Here is a 17644-nt window from a genome sequence, read left to right on the forward strand (position 1 = left end):
CGCGTGTTTGCGCTACGTGTCTGTGCTGTGTGTGAGTGTGTCTGCCTGTCTACGCAATGTATGTGCGTGTGTTTGCGCTACGTGTCTGTGCTATGTGTGAGTGTGTCTGCCTGTCTACACTATGTATGTGCGCGTGTTTGCGCTACGTGTCTGTGCTGTGTATGTGAGTGTGTGAGCGCTACGTGTCTGTGCTATGTGTGTGTGCGTGTGTGAGAGTGTGTCTGCGTGTCTACACTATGTATGTGCGCGTTTTTGCGCTACGTGTCTGTGCTGTGTGAGTGTGTCTGCGTGTCTACGCTATGTATGTGCACGTGTTTGCGCTACGTGTCTGTGCTATGTGTGTGTGTGTCTGTCTGCGCTATGTGTGTGTGTGTCTGCGCTACGTGTCTGTGCTATGCGTGTATGTGTGAGTGTGTCTGCCTGTCTACGCTATGTATGTGCGTGTGTCTGCGCTACGTGTCTGTGCTATGTGTGTGTGTCTGCGCTGCGTGTGCGTGAACTCATTGTTGCAACTGCACAAAAATTGCATCAAATATTGATTGGTAACGTTTTTCTGTAGTATTTCTCACAAACGTTACGTAAGATCTGCTTCCTGGGGCAGCCGTGGGTGGCGATTGAGGCATGTTGCTGACAGGCATGTGGGAACGGTGGGCGGGGATGACTCGCCTTAAAGGCCCAGTGCAAAAAACAGCAACAACCTTTTCCCAGCTATAATAAAGACACTTCCAACAGCTTTAATAAATACTCTGATGGGTGTTTTGAGCCGAAACTTTACAGACACATTCTGGGGACACAAAAGACTTATAATAAATATGAAAAAAGGGGTAACCTATGTGCCCTTTACATTTATTATTTATTTAAGATATGCGTTTTCATATTCTGATTCACATTCAATTAAATGAAATATTCCTAAGAATCAAATATGATGTGTTCTTTGGTAGCATGCACTTGCATTGTGAAGCTATTACATTGTCTTTCTGGCATTGACAATAATACCGTTTATCACAATATATTTTGGTGCAATTTATCATACGACAAAAAGTAGATATGGTGACGGGCCTATTAAATCTAGCATGAAGTGGCATGCAAAGCACCTGGTCTGGATGGCAGCGGGTGTCCAAGCTCAGAGAAGCGTCCGTGAGGATCAGACGGGGGTCGTGGACCTGAAATACACCAAAGGTTACTAAGAGAAAACAATCAAACATTTCACACATTGAAGACTCTGAGGAGGAAAAAACAACACAATGAGGATCCCATAAGAAGAGAAACAGGGGGGAAATAACAATCTGAAAACACAGAATGACTCAGAACAAATCTAGAAAAGACAAGAGGAGGATAAAAACGTAGAATGACTTCAAAAACAGAGCTGGAAATGCAAAGAGGAGGGTAAAAATGTCAACCTAAACACAGAGAATGACACAAAAACTGGGCTGGAAAAGGAAGAGCTCGAGTGCAGGTGAATCTGGAGAAGAGGTGGATCTCACCGAACGGCTCACCGCGTCGCCCTACAGGTGCTGATGGGGGCCGTCCTGGACCCTCGATCATCAAAGGAGGAGACGGAGCCCCGCCGCTCACAGGAGATGGACCGTACGAATCCCCTGTTCACACCAAACCAGCACAGTCAGACACACACAGCACTGTAGCCCCTTTCACACAGTAATACCGGTAATATCCAGAAACTTTCCAGGTAAATGAAAGTGCAAAAAAAAAAGCGCAAGTCAGATTGAATGTCTGAGGTGGATCAGTGGCATAATGCAGCATGCATTACATCCACGGCTCAGACACATTTTTACTAATAAAATTACAGGACTTTTCCAAAACTTTTAGGTAAATATTCATGACTTAATGTTTCATTTACATGTGGTAAATAGGTAAAAAAAAAAAAGCACATATAAATTATGCCATATCAAAAAATGTGTGCCAATCTCTGTAGTTTATGTTTATTTTTATATCTCTAAAAATGTCTTCAGAAAGTATCTTGCGGTCTGTGCGAAAATATTTAGCAAATGTTGGCTTGAGTTTTCACAAGACTCATAAGAATAATAGAAATTAGCCTCTAGCACCCACAGTATCTACCCTCTGTAGTTAGAGATTGTTTTTGGGCATGACACTCAATGTCCCAATCCCAATTCTATTTTTACACCTTCCCCTTGGCCCCTGAAACTACTGTGTATTTACACAGTGGCTATATTCATCAATGTAAACACACTAAAAACAACATGAACATTATAGCAGACGCTGTAAAAAGCTCATTCCCAGCCACTAGACATTTCTGACAGGGTAGTCCAGTGTCATCGAGTGTCAGAATGTTGTGGGACTGCTGTACAGGAGTTATTATTATTGATAGCTAAATTTAGCGGTTTTAATTTGAGGTTTTTTTTTTTAAAGGATGACGGTAAAGCACGAACACAGTTATGAATGTATTAAAACATTCATGTTTACCTGAATAAACAGTGAGTTAACAATTACATCTTATTGACCATCACTTATTTTCATAACCAATTATCACAGTAGAACAGTTTCTCAAGCAGCTTGTGATGCATTTTGTAAACGGGAGATGAGCCCCTGGTCTAATGCGCCACCTGGCTTGAGAAACCCGCTCTCAAAGACTTGTTATTTGGGTGGCACACATGTTCTGGATGCCTTCGACAGAATTCAAATGAGCATTTTTTAATCTAGATTATTTCCAAGATTACAGTGAGATTAATCTAGATCAGGGATCACCAAACTTGTTCCTGCAGGTCTGGTGTCCTGCAGATTTTGACTCCAACTCTAATCAAACACCTGATCAAGCTCTTACTAGGTATACTTGAAACACCCAAGCAGGTGTTGAGGCAAGTTGGAGCTAAACCCTGCAGGGCACCGGACCTCCAGAAACGAGATTGGTGACCCCTGATCTAGATTTAAAAAGTAATCTATGCCCACCTATAATTAAAACAATGTTTGTTGTAAAAATTCATAATAATGACAAAAAAAAAAAACACTAATTTGAGGATCTCCTGGCTTTCGGGTGCAGCTACGCTGCCGTTGTGGCTGGTGTATTCTGGGATATTTTCTTACCCCTTGGTTTCGAGTGTGGTACTGAAAAATCTGTTCAATGGGGTATCTAGCACTTCCCCTTAGCCCTATGCCTTCAAGCTAAAAATAATTGAGACACCCCAATCCCCTTCACGTGAACGCACAAAACGAGGGGTAAGGGAAAGGGCTAAGGGGTGGAAATGGGCCATAATGTAGCTTGAATTGCGATGATTGCAATAGAAAGAAAAAGGCAAAGCTGAAACTGCGAGTTGCATTTTTCCCCCACACAGAGAACACTACGTGAAGAGACGGACATCGCAATTGTATTTACAATTCGGAGGTTCCGTTAACCGAATATTTTCCATCATTGACGGATTTTTTTCAGCAGTGACGGAAAAATCTGAATGTGATCCGTCATTTTGACGGATTATGCTGAGGGTGATCTACTGTAATTTGTAGCTAGCTGTAATTCCCACTCCTGTCCAGCTGATGGCGATTGCCCTTGTTTTGTCTCCTCTTTGTCAACGCTGCGTACAGTTGCAAAAATCTCACAGCAGCTGAGTGTGAGAAGTTTCTTTAAACGGCCAAACAGCTGTGATATTAATAATAAAGGTGGAAAAAAAGAGGAAGTGATGCAGTGGACGATGAAGAACAAGCAGACACAAATCCTCAGTCGCTGAAAGCTGTTAATACGGGCCAACCAAGCGGCAACAAGGAGGTCAGGTGGTTTGGAGTGCTTGTGAGCACCATGCACTACCCAACGCATAGAGGTGAAGCCGCGGCCCTGGTGCTGAAGGAGCGCGTGCTGCAGTATTTTATCCCAATGAAACGCGGAAAATCCCACATTCAGAGAATCTAGCAAACTTCTGATCACTTCCTTAGGAGAAATGTTTCCTAACTACAAAAAGCTGGCTGAAGTTGTGCTACGCAGATAGCAGGTAGTAATCTGCCCGAGCTTGGCTTCCCTTCAGTGCCTCCGGCTCCGACTCAGCATCGGCGAGTGTTATCTGGGCCGAGTATGGCCCGCAGCTCGCTCCCGCACATGCGTTTGTGATGCGGCTGTAAAGCACTGGCCCGATTCCTGTTAACCATATCTGGCCCGAGTCTGTCAGCAGAGTCCAGGCTGCTTATGGCAAGGACTCTCCAGTGTGGCAGCAGAACGCGGCTTCAGCCTCCAGAACAAATTTAAAACTGTCAGAAGTCGACTTTCCGAGGCAAAGACACAGAATTGAATGACAACTGCCTCTGCATAAGTCTCTCTTGTTGCGCTTGATTACGCACAGGCAAGCACCCAGTTCAGGTCGACACAGGAGGAAGATATGAGGCAAGGCAAATAGGAGTTATTGTTTATTTGTTAAATAAATAAATGAATAATTTAGCCTTTGTGCTCGACGTGCAAGTTCATTATTACAATACGAATGGAAAAAAGCGATTAGAAAATATGCTAATTAATTGATGGTCAATAATAGGTTATGACGGAATTTTTACAATCCTCTCCGTCAAAATGACTGACAATGAGTTCCGGTTATGGCGCCTGAGGAGTAGACGTGCGCGTGGTCAGCTCCCAAAAAACTTTTCAGTTTTGTCTATTAACATCAGTGATTTTGTTCGTTTCTGGCAGTATTCGTTTATTTTCTGTTCTGCGACATATTTTATCTTTGAAATGTCAAAAGGAAGGGGCAGACAGATCGATAAAGAAGGTTCTCCTTCGCCGAATGCTAACGTCACGTTGGCCGAGATTCGCGCGCTACATGATGACCTTAGAGCCTCGATCGCAGAGGATTTTAAAACATCTTTTGAAAGTTTGGCAACCAAGCTTGACAATATTCAATCCACGGTGGCTGATCATGACCTTCGCATCGGAAACCTCGAGTCCGGTGCTACAGAGTTTAGTCAGCAACTCGATCAACTCAACGCTACGTGTTTGCGGCTCCAGAAGGACAACGAGTGGCTAAAAGCTAAAGTTTCCGATCTTGAAAGTCGCAGCCGGCGCCAAAACATTCGAATAGTCGGCTTACCCGAATCAGTCGAGGGGCCGCGACCGACGGCTTTTTTCTCTCAGCTTCTGGTCGATGTCCTTGGCTCCCAGGTGTTAACCTCGCCGCCCGAGCTGGACAGAGCTCACCGCAGCCTCGCGCCTAAACCTGCACCAGGCCAGAGACCGCGACCTGTCATCCTGCGATTTCATCGCTTTCAAACGAAGGATTTGGTCGTCCGTGAATCTCGCAAAAAGGGTGAGCTGCTGTATGATGGCCACAAGATTCGTATCTTTGAGGATTATTGCCCTGATGTTGTGAAACTTCGCGCCGAGTACAAAGACGTGATGTCATCACTCTACAAACGAGGACTCAAGCCTGCGCTTCTCTACCCTGCTAGACTTCGAATAACACTTCCAAACGGTGAGAAGAAATGGCTTGCTTCGGTTTCGGAAGCCAACAGTTTCATCCAGAGTTCGAGCTAGTAGCAAACGAGTTGAATTAGACTCTACTATGTACAGTCATTAATGTCTTTCTGGCCGCCTCCCTCTCCAAGGATGCTATAGGATGTACCTGTGGATTTGAGATATAAACCTGCTCAGTATAAAGACTTTTCCGTGCTTGAACTTAAAAGCTCATTTTATTTATAGTAGGCTGAATTGTAGGCTTGCAGTTTATTTCCCCCTTTTTTTTACATTGCATATTATGCTGCTTTGTTTTTTTTTATATCGATCTAAATAAGGGATGACTAGTGCTTGGATTTTGGTTTAGATTCACAATGAGCTCAGTCAGGCTTTTTTATACTGCAAGCAGAATTTACTTTTTGACCTTTTTTTTATTACTTAAAGAACAGCCTGGGAGGTTGGCCCAGCGGTTTTTATATTGGACATTGTTAAATTTGATAAAGCTATGTTGATGTTTCTTAGTTAAAAACTTACTGCAGACTATTTTATGTTATGTTAAAATCCAATCTACTTAGATTTGTGCTTATTTTGTGAGGCATAGTGTTACTGCCCTTTTGTATTTTGTGTGCGATTGCTTCGCCTTTCTTTTTTCTCTTCCACCAATTTGTTTTGCAGTCTAAGTTTGCCAGTAAGCATTGAATGAAAATCGAAATTTAATATTACTGATGTAACTATTATGTTTGGGAGGACTAGGAGTTAGGAAACTTGCCTGTTATGGTAAAGTGGGTTCAGCTGCAGTTCTTGTTGTCAGCTGGGGAAAGGGTGGGTTTAAGAGTGGGTTTATCTTTTTTTCCCTTTCTTTCTTTTTTTCCCTTTGTTACTGTTGTTTTGTTTTTGTTGTGCTTTTTTTTTCTTTTTGTATTTTTGAGTGCAATCACTTTTACTGCATTTTGTATCCTCATAATGCTTCTAGCCACCTGCTATGTTGGCTGTGCATACTTGGGGGTGGGTTCTCATAGACTCGATCACGCTTATAGTATTTGTTATTAATGTCTCTCATGAGTAACAAGGTAGCAACGCGTGGTGTACTAAAATTCACTAGTTGGAATGTTAAGGGGCTTAACTCCCCGGTGAAGCGAAATAAAGTTCTTAGCTACTTAAAACATTTAAATACTAGCATTGCCTTTATCCAAGAAACACACCTTATGCCTGCCGATCATCTAAAGATAAGAAAGGGATGGGTAGGTCAGCTTTACCATTCTAGTTTTCAGAGTAAGTCCCGAGGTGTAGCTATTCTCATCCACAAATCGATTCCCTTTTCAGTCTCTGAGGTTATTTCGGATCCTAATGGGCGTTTTGTTATTCTCAGAGGACAAATAAACGGAGCTCGCTTGGTTTTGGCTAACGTATATGGACCTAATTGGGACGATGAGGCATTTTTCAAAAAAATTTTGTTTTCCCTCCCTGATTTACACTCAAACCAACTAATTCTAGGTGGGGATTTTAACTGTTGTTTAGACCCTCTTCTAGACCGCTCATCTTCCAGACTCTGTGCACAGTCTAAATCTAGTAGGATCATTCAGCTTTTTATGGAGCAATATGCTGTTTCTGATGTCTGGCGCTTTTTAAATCCGAATACAAAAAAATTCTCATTTTTTTCTCCTGTGCATCACTCTTTTTCCCGTATAGATTACTTTTTGGTTGATAATAATTTGCTTCCATTGATTAGTTCATGTGTTTATAATCTTGCTTATATACACTATGAACAGCAGCTACGCTAATTATTCTCTTTATTCTCTATTTTCACCTGGGGATACTCATCCCGAGGTCCTCAGATTAGGCGGAGTCACTGATTGGATCCAAGACCAGCGACGTGATGATCCCAAGGATTCCATATCCGGGACCAGGCCATATCCTGAGCTGCTGCTGCGCTGATGGTCGTGGGGAGTGGAGAACATGAGTCTGATTCCAGCGACGCTCCAGGGACAGACGAGTCTTCATTGAGGCCATCTTCCAGCATAAACCACGGCGAATGAAGTTCTGCACAAGACTTTTGGCCAGCGGAGAAATTAAAATGGTCGTGCCCAACTGAGTCTGGTTCTCTCAAGGTTTTTTTTCTTCACTCCCATCAGGTGAAGTTTTTTTTCCCTCTCCGCTGTCGCCACTGCCTCGCATGGTTCAGGATTGGTAGAGCTACGCATCGTTGAATTTGCTCTTCAGTGTTTGAACTCTCAGTAATGATTAAATCACACTGAACAGAGCTAAACTGAACTGAACTGAACTTAAACACTAAAACCTGAACCACACTGTTCCAGTTACTATGACCATTTATGTGAAGCTGCTTTGACACAATCTACATTGTAAAAGCGCTATACAAATAAAGCTGAATTGAATTGAATTGAATAATGCTATAGTAATTTCAGATCATGCCGCTGTTACATTTGATCTGGCTCTTCCTGGCTTTTCAATGTCTAGGCCACCCTGGCGTTTTAACTCCTTACTACTTAAAGATCCTGAGTTTATAGCAGTTATTAATAATCGTATTGATCTATTTATCTCTACAAATCTCTCTCCAGAAGTTTCACCTAAGACTATTTGGGAGGCATGCAAGGCTTACTTAAGGGGAGAAATTATCTCATATGCAGCATACAAGAAAAAAATAATGAACGAAAGTAGGGTCAAGCTTCTTAATTTGTTGTCAGACCTCCAGGCTAAATGTGCTAACTCAACAGACCCTGACCTTTTCGCTCGGTTTCTCACAACAAAGACAGAATTGGATTTGCTTACCACAGATGAGGCAATTGATGCTTTACATAAAACTCATTCCAATTATTATGAATTCGGTGATAAATCAAGTAAATTGCTTGCTCATCAGTTACGTCAGTCTGCAGCTTCACATCATATTACTCAAATCTCCACCCCCACTGGTTTTTCAGCCAACCCACTAACTATTAATGACATGTTTAAAGATTTTTATGCCTCTTTATATACTTCGGAAAATATAGTCGAAGACGCTCAATTTGACACTTTTTTCAAATTTCTAAATTTACCCTGTATTGATTCTGATATCTCCTCTAATTTGGCAGCTCCACTTGCATTGGAAGAAATTAAGACTGCTCTAAATCTCATGCAGAGTGGCAAGTGCCCAGGGCCTGATGGCTTTCCTGCAGAATTCTTTAGGACATTTTCTGACAAATTGTCTCCTCTTTTACTTAACATGTTTAATGAGTCTTACAGTTCAGGTATCCTTCCTCCTTCTCTCCGACAGGCTATTATTTCCCTTATTCTTAAAAAAGATAAAGACCCCTCCCAGTGCAGTAGCTATCGTCCCATCTCTTTACTTTGTTCTGATGTCAAATTATTAGCTAAAGTTTTAGCAAGACGTTTAGAGACTGTTCTCCCAGCTATAATCTCACCAGACCAAACAGGTTTTATTAAAAATAGACACTCTTTTCACAATATTAGACGCCTTTTAAATATTCTCTACTCTTCTTCTTCAAATGCATCTCCAGAATTAGTTATTTCTATGGATGCTGAAAAGGCATTTGATAGAGTCGAGTGGAGGTATCTGCTTTACACACTGAAGAAATTTGGGTTTCCTGATCAAATTATAACTTGGATTAGACTTTTATACACATCTCCAATGGCCTGTGTACGAACAAATAACAATTATTCTAAATATTTCTCACTTGGTCGCGGTACTAGACAAGGCTGCCCACTCTCCCCTTTACTATTTGCAATGGCCATTGAGCCGTTGGCAATTGCTCTAAGAGCCAGTGCAATGGCTGGCATAAAAAGGGGGGAGTTGGAGCACAAACTGTCTTTATACGCCGATGATCTCTTGTTATACGTGTCTGACCCTTGTACCTCTATTCCTTTGGTGTTGAAATTGCTAGCAGACTTCGGCCTGATTTCAGGATATAAATTAAATTTGAGTAAAAGTGAATTAATGCCTATTAATACAGCAGCCTTGGATTACCCATTAGGTTCTCTACCTTTCAAATCCTCCTTACAAAGTTTCAAGTATTTGGGCATAAATGTCACAAAAAGCTTTTCGGACTTATTTGACCTCAACTTTGTCCCATTAGTGAATAATCTTACACAGGATTTTAATCGATGGTCTCTCCTCCCCTTATCTTTGATCGGTAGGGTTAACTGTATTAAGATGAATGTACTTCCTAGATTTCTTTACTTATTTCAATGTATTCCTATTTTTATTCCAAAATCTTTTTTTGTTTCACTTGATTGCTCTATTTCTAGTTTTCTCTGGAACAGAAAAACCCCAAAGATTCGTAAAAGCATTCTTCAAAGAACAAAACAATTGGGTGGTCTAGCTCTTCCAAATTTCCAAATATATTACTGGGCAGCAAATATACGCTCTACTCTATATTGGCTACATTCATGCAAATTAGCGAATCCCCCCTCTTGGCTGCACATTGAGTCTGTCTCGTGCAATAAGTCGTCCTCTTTGGCTGCTCTTTTATGCCTCCCATATACAATGACCCCAATTAAATATTCAAATAATATAATTGTAAAAAACAGTCTCAAAATTTGGACCCAATTTTTGCGCCATTTTGGTTTTCATAATATCTCTTTATTATCCCCAATACACTCCAATCCTCTGTTTTACCCTTCTATCTTGGACAGTGCTTATGCTTCATGGAGAGATCTTGGATTGGCTTCTTTTGGTGATCTTTACATTGACGGTGTTTTTGCCTCTTTTGGTCAGTTGGCCTCTCAATTTAATGTCCCTAAATCCAATTTTTTCAGATACTTACAAACACGAGATTTTGTGCGCAAAAAATTTGTTAACTTTCCAAATGCACCGCCAACTTCAGATCTAGACACAATACTGGGCATAGATCCCTGTGCTAAAGGTTCAATTTCTAAATTATTTAATATAATTGTTAATCTTCAATTTTCTTCTGATAACTTACGGACCACCTGGTCTCAAGACATGGGAATTGAGATTACAGAGGAGACATGGAAAGCGGTCTTGAACAGGGTTAACTCCTCCTCAATCTGTGCACGTCACAGGCTTATACAATGCAAGGTAGTGCATAGAGCTCATTGGTCCAAAAGCAGGCTAGCTCGCATCAATCCGTCTATAGACCCTGAATGCGACAGGTGTCATTCTGGTACAGCTACTTTATTTCATATGTTTTGGTCCTGTCCTTCCCTGCTTTCCTTTTGGAGACAAATATTTCTCTCGCTATCAGCTATTACCACTGTTGATATCCCACCATGTCCAATTATTGGTTTATTTGGGGTTCTTCCGCCCGACCACACTTTACCCTCTCATTTTGTAGACTTTGTAGCTTTCTTAACTCTTCTGGCTAGGCGATTAATTCTTCTGAACTGGAAGAGCCCACACCCTCCTTCTCACTCTTGTTGGATAAGAAATGTTCTTTATTTTATGAAATTAGAAAAAATTAGGTACTCTCTTCACCGAACTAGCACTATTTTTATTAATTTATGGAAACCCCTTCGGAAATATGTCCAAACTCTTCAGCTTGACCCTGCTCCTTCTGATTGAGTCCCCACCCCCTAATGCCCAGCTTTTATGGGAAACTACTTCTGGTCAACACATTGTAGACTTGTTTTTTTATGTATATAAGATTGCACTAGTGTTGTTGTTTTTTATTTTATTTATCTATTTATTTTTATTATCATATTTTTATTTATTATTGTTTATTTATTTTTATTATTACTATTTGCTCAAAATACTCTTCAGTATATTTGCATATTGTTACATGATTATGTCTTTGTAAATTTTTGTAATGTTTCACAATGTATAAATAAAACATTAAAAAAAAAAAAAAAAAAAAAAAAAAAATGACTGACAATGAGAAAGTCTAACGCGACCTCGGTTACAATTAACTCAATATTATCCTCTCAAATATATTCAAGTACACAAATAATTTGTTAAACAAATTTCCACGACAGGCCTCGAAAATGCCTTGTCAATATTCCAGGAGCGTATGAACCCCTGTACACCGCTTCAGCGCGGATTACATCGCTAATCATTCAAATGATCATCACTGAAAGAGGATCTGGATCTGGATTTGTTAAATGGTTTTTCTGAGGTAATTAGTCTACAGTGTATATTCAATCCAAAGTGTGAAGCTGCCTGGTTGGTTAGTTCTTGTAACATGGCCAGCACACTGAAAAGTTTAGAAGTTTGCATGCATCACGTCTCTATTTGAAATACCATACTTGAGCGTGCAAAAGACATGATATGTGAACGTTCCCTTTTTGTTTACTCACTAGATCACACCTATGAACTATTATTTAAATACCTCGCACTGGTCATAAAATGTCTGGGTCTGCTGTATATGATGCCACAGATGCTTATAATATATGCTCTAATTCTATATCATGTCAGGCTGCTTTTAGTGGCCCATTTGATTTATAGAAATACAGAACACAAAGCAGCTCAGTTTTACTTTTATAGAAATGTAATAAATTAATGCAAAATAATTATATTCCACTATAGCAGGGGTGGCCAACCCTGTTCCTGGAGAGCCCCCTTCCAGCAGATTTCAGTTACAACCCATTTCAAGCACACCTGAACCAATTAATTAGGACCTGAACACCACGTGATAATTACAGGCAGGTGTGTTTGATATGAGTTGCAACTGAAATCAGCAGGAAGGTGGCTCTCCAGGAACAGGGTTGGCCACCCCTGCACTACAGTATAGTATTTAAGACAGACTACTAAACATACAGAATACTAGAATAGATATAAATTTAATTCACAGCTCTAAATCTTCCAATAATCTGTCTTTAGATATGTGGCATTAAAATGCTTGGCTTTACATGGAAAGCTCGGTAATTGCATGCAATATTTCTAGGCAGTGCTAATCGGTAGACCTCTAAAGTGGATTGATTGAACAAATTAATACATTATATTTAATAAACACACTTCTTCTTCTAATGCTTTTATTGAAGAGACTGTAACAGTTATTTATTCTGGCTAAAGATCACCCTTTGTTTCTCCTTGCTTCCTTTATCATAGATTAGTTGCTTTTAAGACTAAAAATAAACGTAATGAAAAATTATGATATGCAAAATTGTGTGTATATTTAATAGACAAACACCTCAAGAAATGCCACAAACACTGCTGAGAAATTTGGGGAAACGATGAAGAGTCTTTGCGCTTGAAACTTTACATGCTGTGAGCATTTTTACGTGAAGACATTTGATAATTTGAGCTTTTGGTGTTGCCACCTTTTCATCTACAGTTGAATTCAAAATTATTGGCCTCCTACTGTGAATTTATTTTAGTTCAGCTCGAATAAAAGCTTGAATCTTTTTAAGCTATTTTAAGGTCAATATTATTAGCCTCCTTAAGCAATATTAGTTTTGCATTGTCTCCAGAACAAACCACTGTTATACAATCACTTGCCTAATTACTCTAACTTTATCCTAATTACCCTAGTTAAGCCTTTAAATGTCACTATTATGTTTAGAAATGTGCTGAAAAAACTGCTCTGCATTAAACAGAAATTGATGGGAAGAAATATACATGGAGGCTAATAATCCTGATTCCAACTGTATATTTGCATACTTCTGTTTGGCTGAGCACTTAGTTAAGATTAATGATGTGTATGCTTTTGTTCAATTATTTTTGTGAAAAGACACTATTAAAATTAGTCATCATAAAAAAACATTGTCTAAACCCTGCTCACCTCTGCGCTGTGGCGGCGGCATGTGTCGATCTGGCGGCCCAGAGTTCAACTTAAACAGACTTTGTTCCATGTCGGATATTTTATCTCGGTATTCCACAAGCCTTTAAAAATGCACAAAAAAAACAGTTTAAAAAATATGGAGGCAGATCGGTCTCAAAAATAATACATTTACAAAATAAAGTTCATACCTGCGAACCTTGTTTTGGATTAACATTTACAAAATCCAATTTGTAAATTTATAAACACACAATTTGTTAATTCACAAGTAAAAATTATATTTTTGGCAAATGAATTGGATTTGCATATTCACTAATTGTGTTCTGAACTTACGAATTGTATTTGCACATTTACAAATAGTGTTTTGTATTTACGAATTGGATTTGTGCAGTTACTAATTAGATTTGTGCATTTACAAATCGTTTTCTGAATTTCCGAATTGGATTTGCATATTTCCGAATGGTGTTTTTAATCTACGAATTGGATTTGCATATTTACGAATTGTGCTTTGAATTTACGAATTTTATTTGTGTATTTAATAGGGATGTAACGGTATCAGAATTTCACGGGACGGTAATACCTCGGTATGAATGTCACGGTACGGTATTTATTGAATCACTTACAGGAAAAACAAAACTTTTGAAAATACTCCAAAAAAGTGCCAAAAGTGTCAATGACATACAAATTAGCCATCTATCTGTAAGCTTTGAAACACTAACTTCAATTTTAATAACAAATAACAAAAAATTATTAAACCATGTAAAAAAATAAAGTTTCAATTTAGTATTGTTGAAAACTCATCACATTCAACATTTAATCACTCACTCACTTAAATAGAGATGGGTTTAAAGGAAAATTATCATATAACTATAATCTGGTAAAAGCTGGTATCTCTGGGCATTTACAATGTCCCCTGCAACAGAAAAAAACCCTCTCATTTGGGACTGAGGTTTCTGGGACAGAGATATGACTTGGCCCATGTTGACAGCAGTGGGGTAACGTTTTGCATTGTCTTTCCCCCACTTGAGAAGACAAACCATGAGTGAGATAGAGGTCTCTTTGCGGTACAAGTCAATGTCTGCATCAATCTGAACAGGTTGCTATGTTTCTGCAGTCCCCATGACTGCTATTAGTCGTATTCCCCAACTTGCAGGCGCGTGCACACACAGGGCTCAACCTGTGCAGTGCACATGCCCTTTTTAGTCTTGGATAGAAAATGCCCTTCCAAAACGATCAAAAGTGCCCCCGCGACGCGACACAACCTCCGTCCAACCCTTCAGTAGGTGCGCGACAGCACAGCTGATCAGAACTCGCGCGACAGCACAGCTGATCAGAACTCGCGCGACAGCACAGCTGATCAGAACTCGCGCGACAGCACAGCTGATCAGAACTCGCGCGACAGCACCGCTGATCAGAACTCGCGCGGCGACAACACCTGCTTTAGGTTCGATCATTTCCATCTTTTTTTCATCTCCGCTACTAGCAGCACACTCCATTTCCGCATTACTGGATCTGTAGCGACAACAGACCGCAAAGGATTATGGCCACGCCTGGGCTGATGGGAAATGTAGTTTCAGCTACCTCCCGTTCGCTTCATTCGCCTGAGCAAATTTTCTCAGAAGACCTATAGTTTTACCGAGTCATGCGACTTCGGTAATATCGAAAAAATTTAATATTGCGGTATGACGGTATTTACAATACCGTTACATCCCTAGTATTTAAGAATCATGTTCTGAATCTGCAAATTGGGTTTGCGCATTTACGAATCGTGTTTTGAATCTACGAATTGGACTTGTACATTTACAAATCATGTTCTGAATTTAAGAATTGGATTTGCACATGTACAAATCATGTTTTGAATTTACGAATTAGATTTGTGCATTTATGAATCTTTTTTTTTTTTTTCGAATTGGATTTGCATATTGACAAATTGTGTTCTGAATCTACAAATAAGATTTGCATATTTACGAATCGTGTTTTGAATCTACATATTGGATTTGCGCATTTACGAACCATGTTTTAAATTTACGAATTGCATTTGCGTATTTTTGAACAATGTTACACATTTTTTAACATGTGAATTGTTGTGGATGTATGAAATTTATTTTTGTGAATGCAATCTTTTTGAGACAAAAATTGACAAAACCGCTCTGAGAGAAACAGTAATAATGTGAGATGTGATGGATATTCACTTCTGCCGAAGAGTGGCTGATTCTCTTCTCTCCTCCACCAGAGTTCTCTCTGAGGCGCGTGCTTTTAACTGTTCAAGACAAACACAAATGCAGGATTAATATACCAGTTATTATTATATCAGTTACAAAGGCAAAACCTTCACTCACTAGAGCTAAGAAAAAAAAAATACAGAAACATTTAAACATAGTTCTCCATGAAATTAAATTGACCCTTTCACAAGACTGTTATGATGTGTTTAACAGATCACAATCTTAAATCCTGTAAAGTTTTTAATTTTTAGGTTTTTTGTATATGCATGTACATGTATGTATTATATCATATTTTAAAATTATATTTAAAAAGAAATGAATTTTGCTTGACCTTTAATATCACAGTAGTGGACAAGTAACAGGAATCCACATGCAATTTTCATGCAATAGTTCAGAATTTTTATCCTTAAGTATATTTGAGTTTATGATTTATTAGTTATAAAATATAAAAATGAAGAAAACATGCTTATTACTCACCCAGTTCTCATGGGCCTTCTTCTCTTGCACTGCCACCTGTTGGAAAAATTGCAAACAAATTTTTGTAAAATAACCATAATAACTACATTACACTCAACTACATACAATAATTTTTATATATATTGTGATAAGCCAAAATGAAGCCTTAAAATGAAGATAACAATAACGCTAATAATAACAAACAATTGCCAAATCATAAAAAGTAAAAACAAATCCAAACTTTATGATAAATAAATCATATATATTCAATGTCTTTGAATGCAGACTAAAAAGCATCCGTGTTTGTTCTGTTTCTACCATTCACTAATACAACTATTTTATTTTTTTAGACAACTGGCAAAAAAGTTAAGCCAACAAAGGTGGATTATGGGAGATAAAATGCTGTCAAAAAAATTCAAATTAAAACCAAAATGCGTGAAACTTATCAATCAAGAGGAAAAATGCATTTAAAAATATATGCACCGCAAACGTTTTGCAGCCACCAATAAATGTACAGTGAAACTTTGATGTGACTTTTTTTTAACTCTAAAAAGACAATTTAATAGGACAACATTTCACCTGGTGAGTAGGTCGAAACGTTGTCCTATTAAAGGTGCAATATGTAAGTTTGACATCCAGTGGTTGAACTAGGTATTGCACGCCTGGTTCAAAACACAAGCAAGGGCAGGTTGCCAGATTTACTACACCTATAGGAGCGAGCCTGACAATCGAGCCAAAAGACTGATTTAACGCATGTTCTAAAAAGCAACAGCACACGAACACGTGTTTTTGTTCTAACAACACCTGAAATTTATATTATAGAAACTGCTTCTATGTCTTGCAGCTGAACAACAGAAAACTGAAATGATCTGACAATGTAACCTGCTCACCTAATGTTTATGCTCAAAATGTTTATATTATTTGTTAATTAACAACCTTATGTGGAACTCTGAATCTGCATCTAATTTCGGAGTCTGCTACTGTCCATCGGAGGTCACATTTCGGTCACGGATGCATGTTTTAAGATCCTTCCTGACTGACTGATTGATTGATTGAAATACGCTGTTTTCCACCAAGGCAACCTGGGGGCTGAAATATAATTGGCTGAACTGGCAGTGGGCGGGTTAAATGACCAAAACAAAACCGTTCCGGCACATAACGCACATTCTGAAAAGAATATCTGACTTCAGCATTGTTTCTCAGATAAACAAGAATGTTCACTGAGCATGTTTCTGAAACATCTGCAATATTAGGATACTTTCATGCTTTAAAAGAGTCAAAAACGTACATGCAGCACCTTTAAATAGTCTTGTGAGAACGTGAAAGTGTCAGTGTGCCAATTTGGTTTACTTTTTCTATTATGTTTGGCTTGACTGAGCACCAGCCTTACTGTGCGTTCACAACGAATGCGGTGAGAACATCAAAGTTCATTTCATTGATCTCGTATTTAAAGAGGCTGTTGTAGCATATTAGCAAATCACTTACATTCCCGCATAAAAATGAGCTTTCTACTGTGAAAATGCTGCGCTTCTTTTATCAAATTCATTTAACTATGAAAGATCAAGTTGTTGTGTGTGGTGTGGCTTTGCTCCACTTATCAAATATGTCCTAAAATACTCTAATTACAGATTCCAGTTTAAAAAAACAAACATATATAATATCAGTAACTCACCATTAACTTTTTTTTTTTATTCAAATCCCTATAAGATAACAATTGCAAATAACTGGAAATCTGGCGACTGCAATACTGCAACCCCAAAGTTTGCAGTACCGTGGAATTCTCTCAAGTGGTGAACGTCTACATTTCGACTGGGTGCTGCCAAACGGGGTCATAGCTCACTACCATAAAGTTGATCTGATTTCAACACTCCTCAAAGCCA

The 17644-nt window shown here is 39.0% G+C and overlaps 1 protein-coding gene across 13 annotated transcripts in view; it reads right to left on the reverse strand.

The window, feature by feature from the left end:
* The window catches only part of mia3 (MIA SH3 domain ER export factor 3), a 449841-nt gene that overhangs the window by 392285 nt on the left and 39912 nt on the right, over positions 1–17644 (reverse strand). For 7 of the 13 annotated variants that reach the window (XR_015518871.1, XM_087298631.1, XM_087298630.1 and 4 more), the window contains 5 exons: positions 15786–15821; positions 15279–15346; positions 13090–13190; positions 1485–1598; positions 1095–1163 (listed from right to left, as the gene is read on the reverse strand). Coding sequence is in view for 12 of the 13 variants with exons in the window: in XM_087298631.1 (XP_087154757.1) it covers positions 1095–1163; positions 1485–1598; positions 13090–13190; positions 15279–15346; positions 15786–15821 (388 nt within the window). In the remaining variant the exon portion in view is untranslated. The remainder of the gene's footprint in view (positions 1–1094; positions 1164–1484; positions 1599–13089; positions 13191–15278; positions 15347–15785; positions 15822–17644) is intronic. The other 6 variants (XM_087298634.1, XM_087298633.1, XM_087298632.1 and 3 more) reach the window with 1 other exon arrangement.

The sequence above is a fragment of the Danio rerio genome, chromosome 20, assembly GCF_052040795.2.
Source record: "Danio rerio strain M-AB ecotype USA chromosome 20, GRCz13ab, whole genome shotgun sequence".
Classification (NCBI taxonomy): domain Eukaryota; kingdom Metazoa; phylum Chordata; class Actinopteri; order Cypriniformes; family Danionidae; genus Danio; species Danio rerio.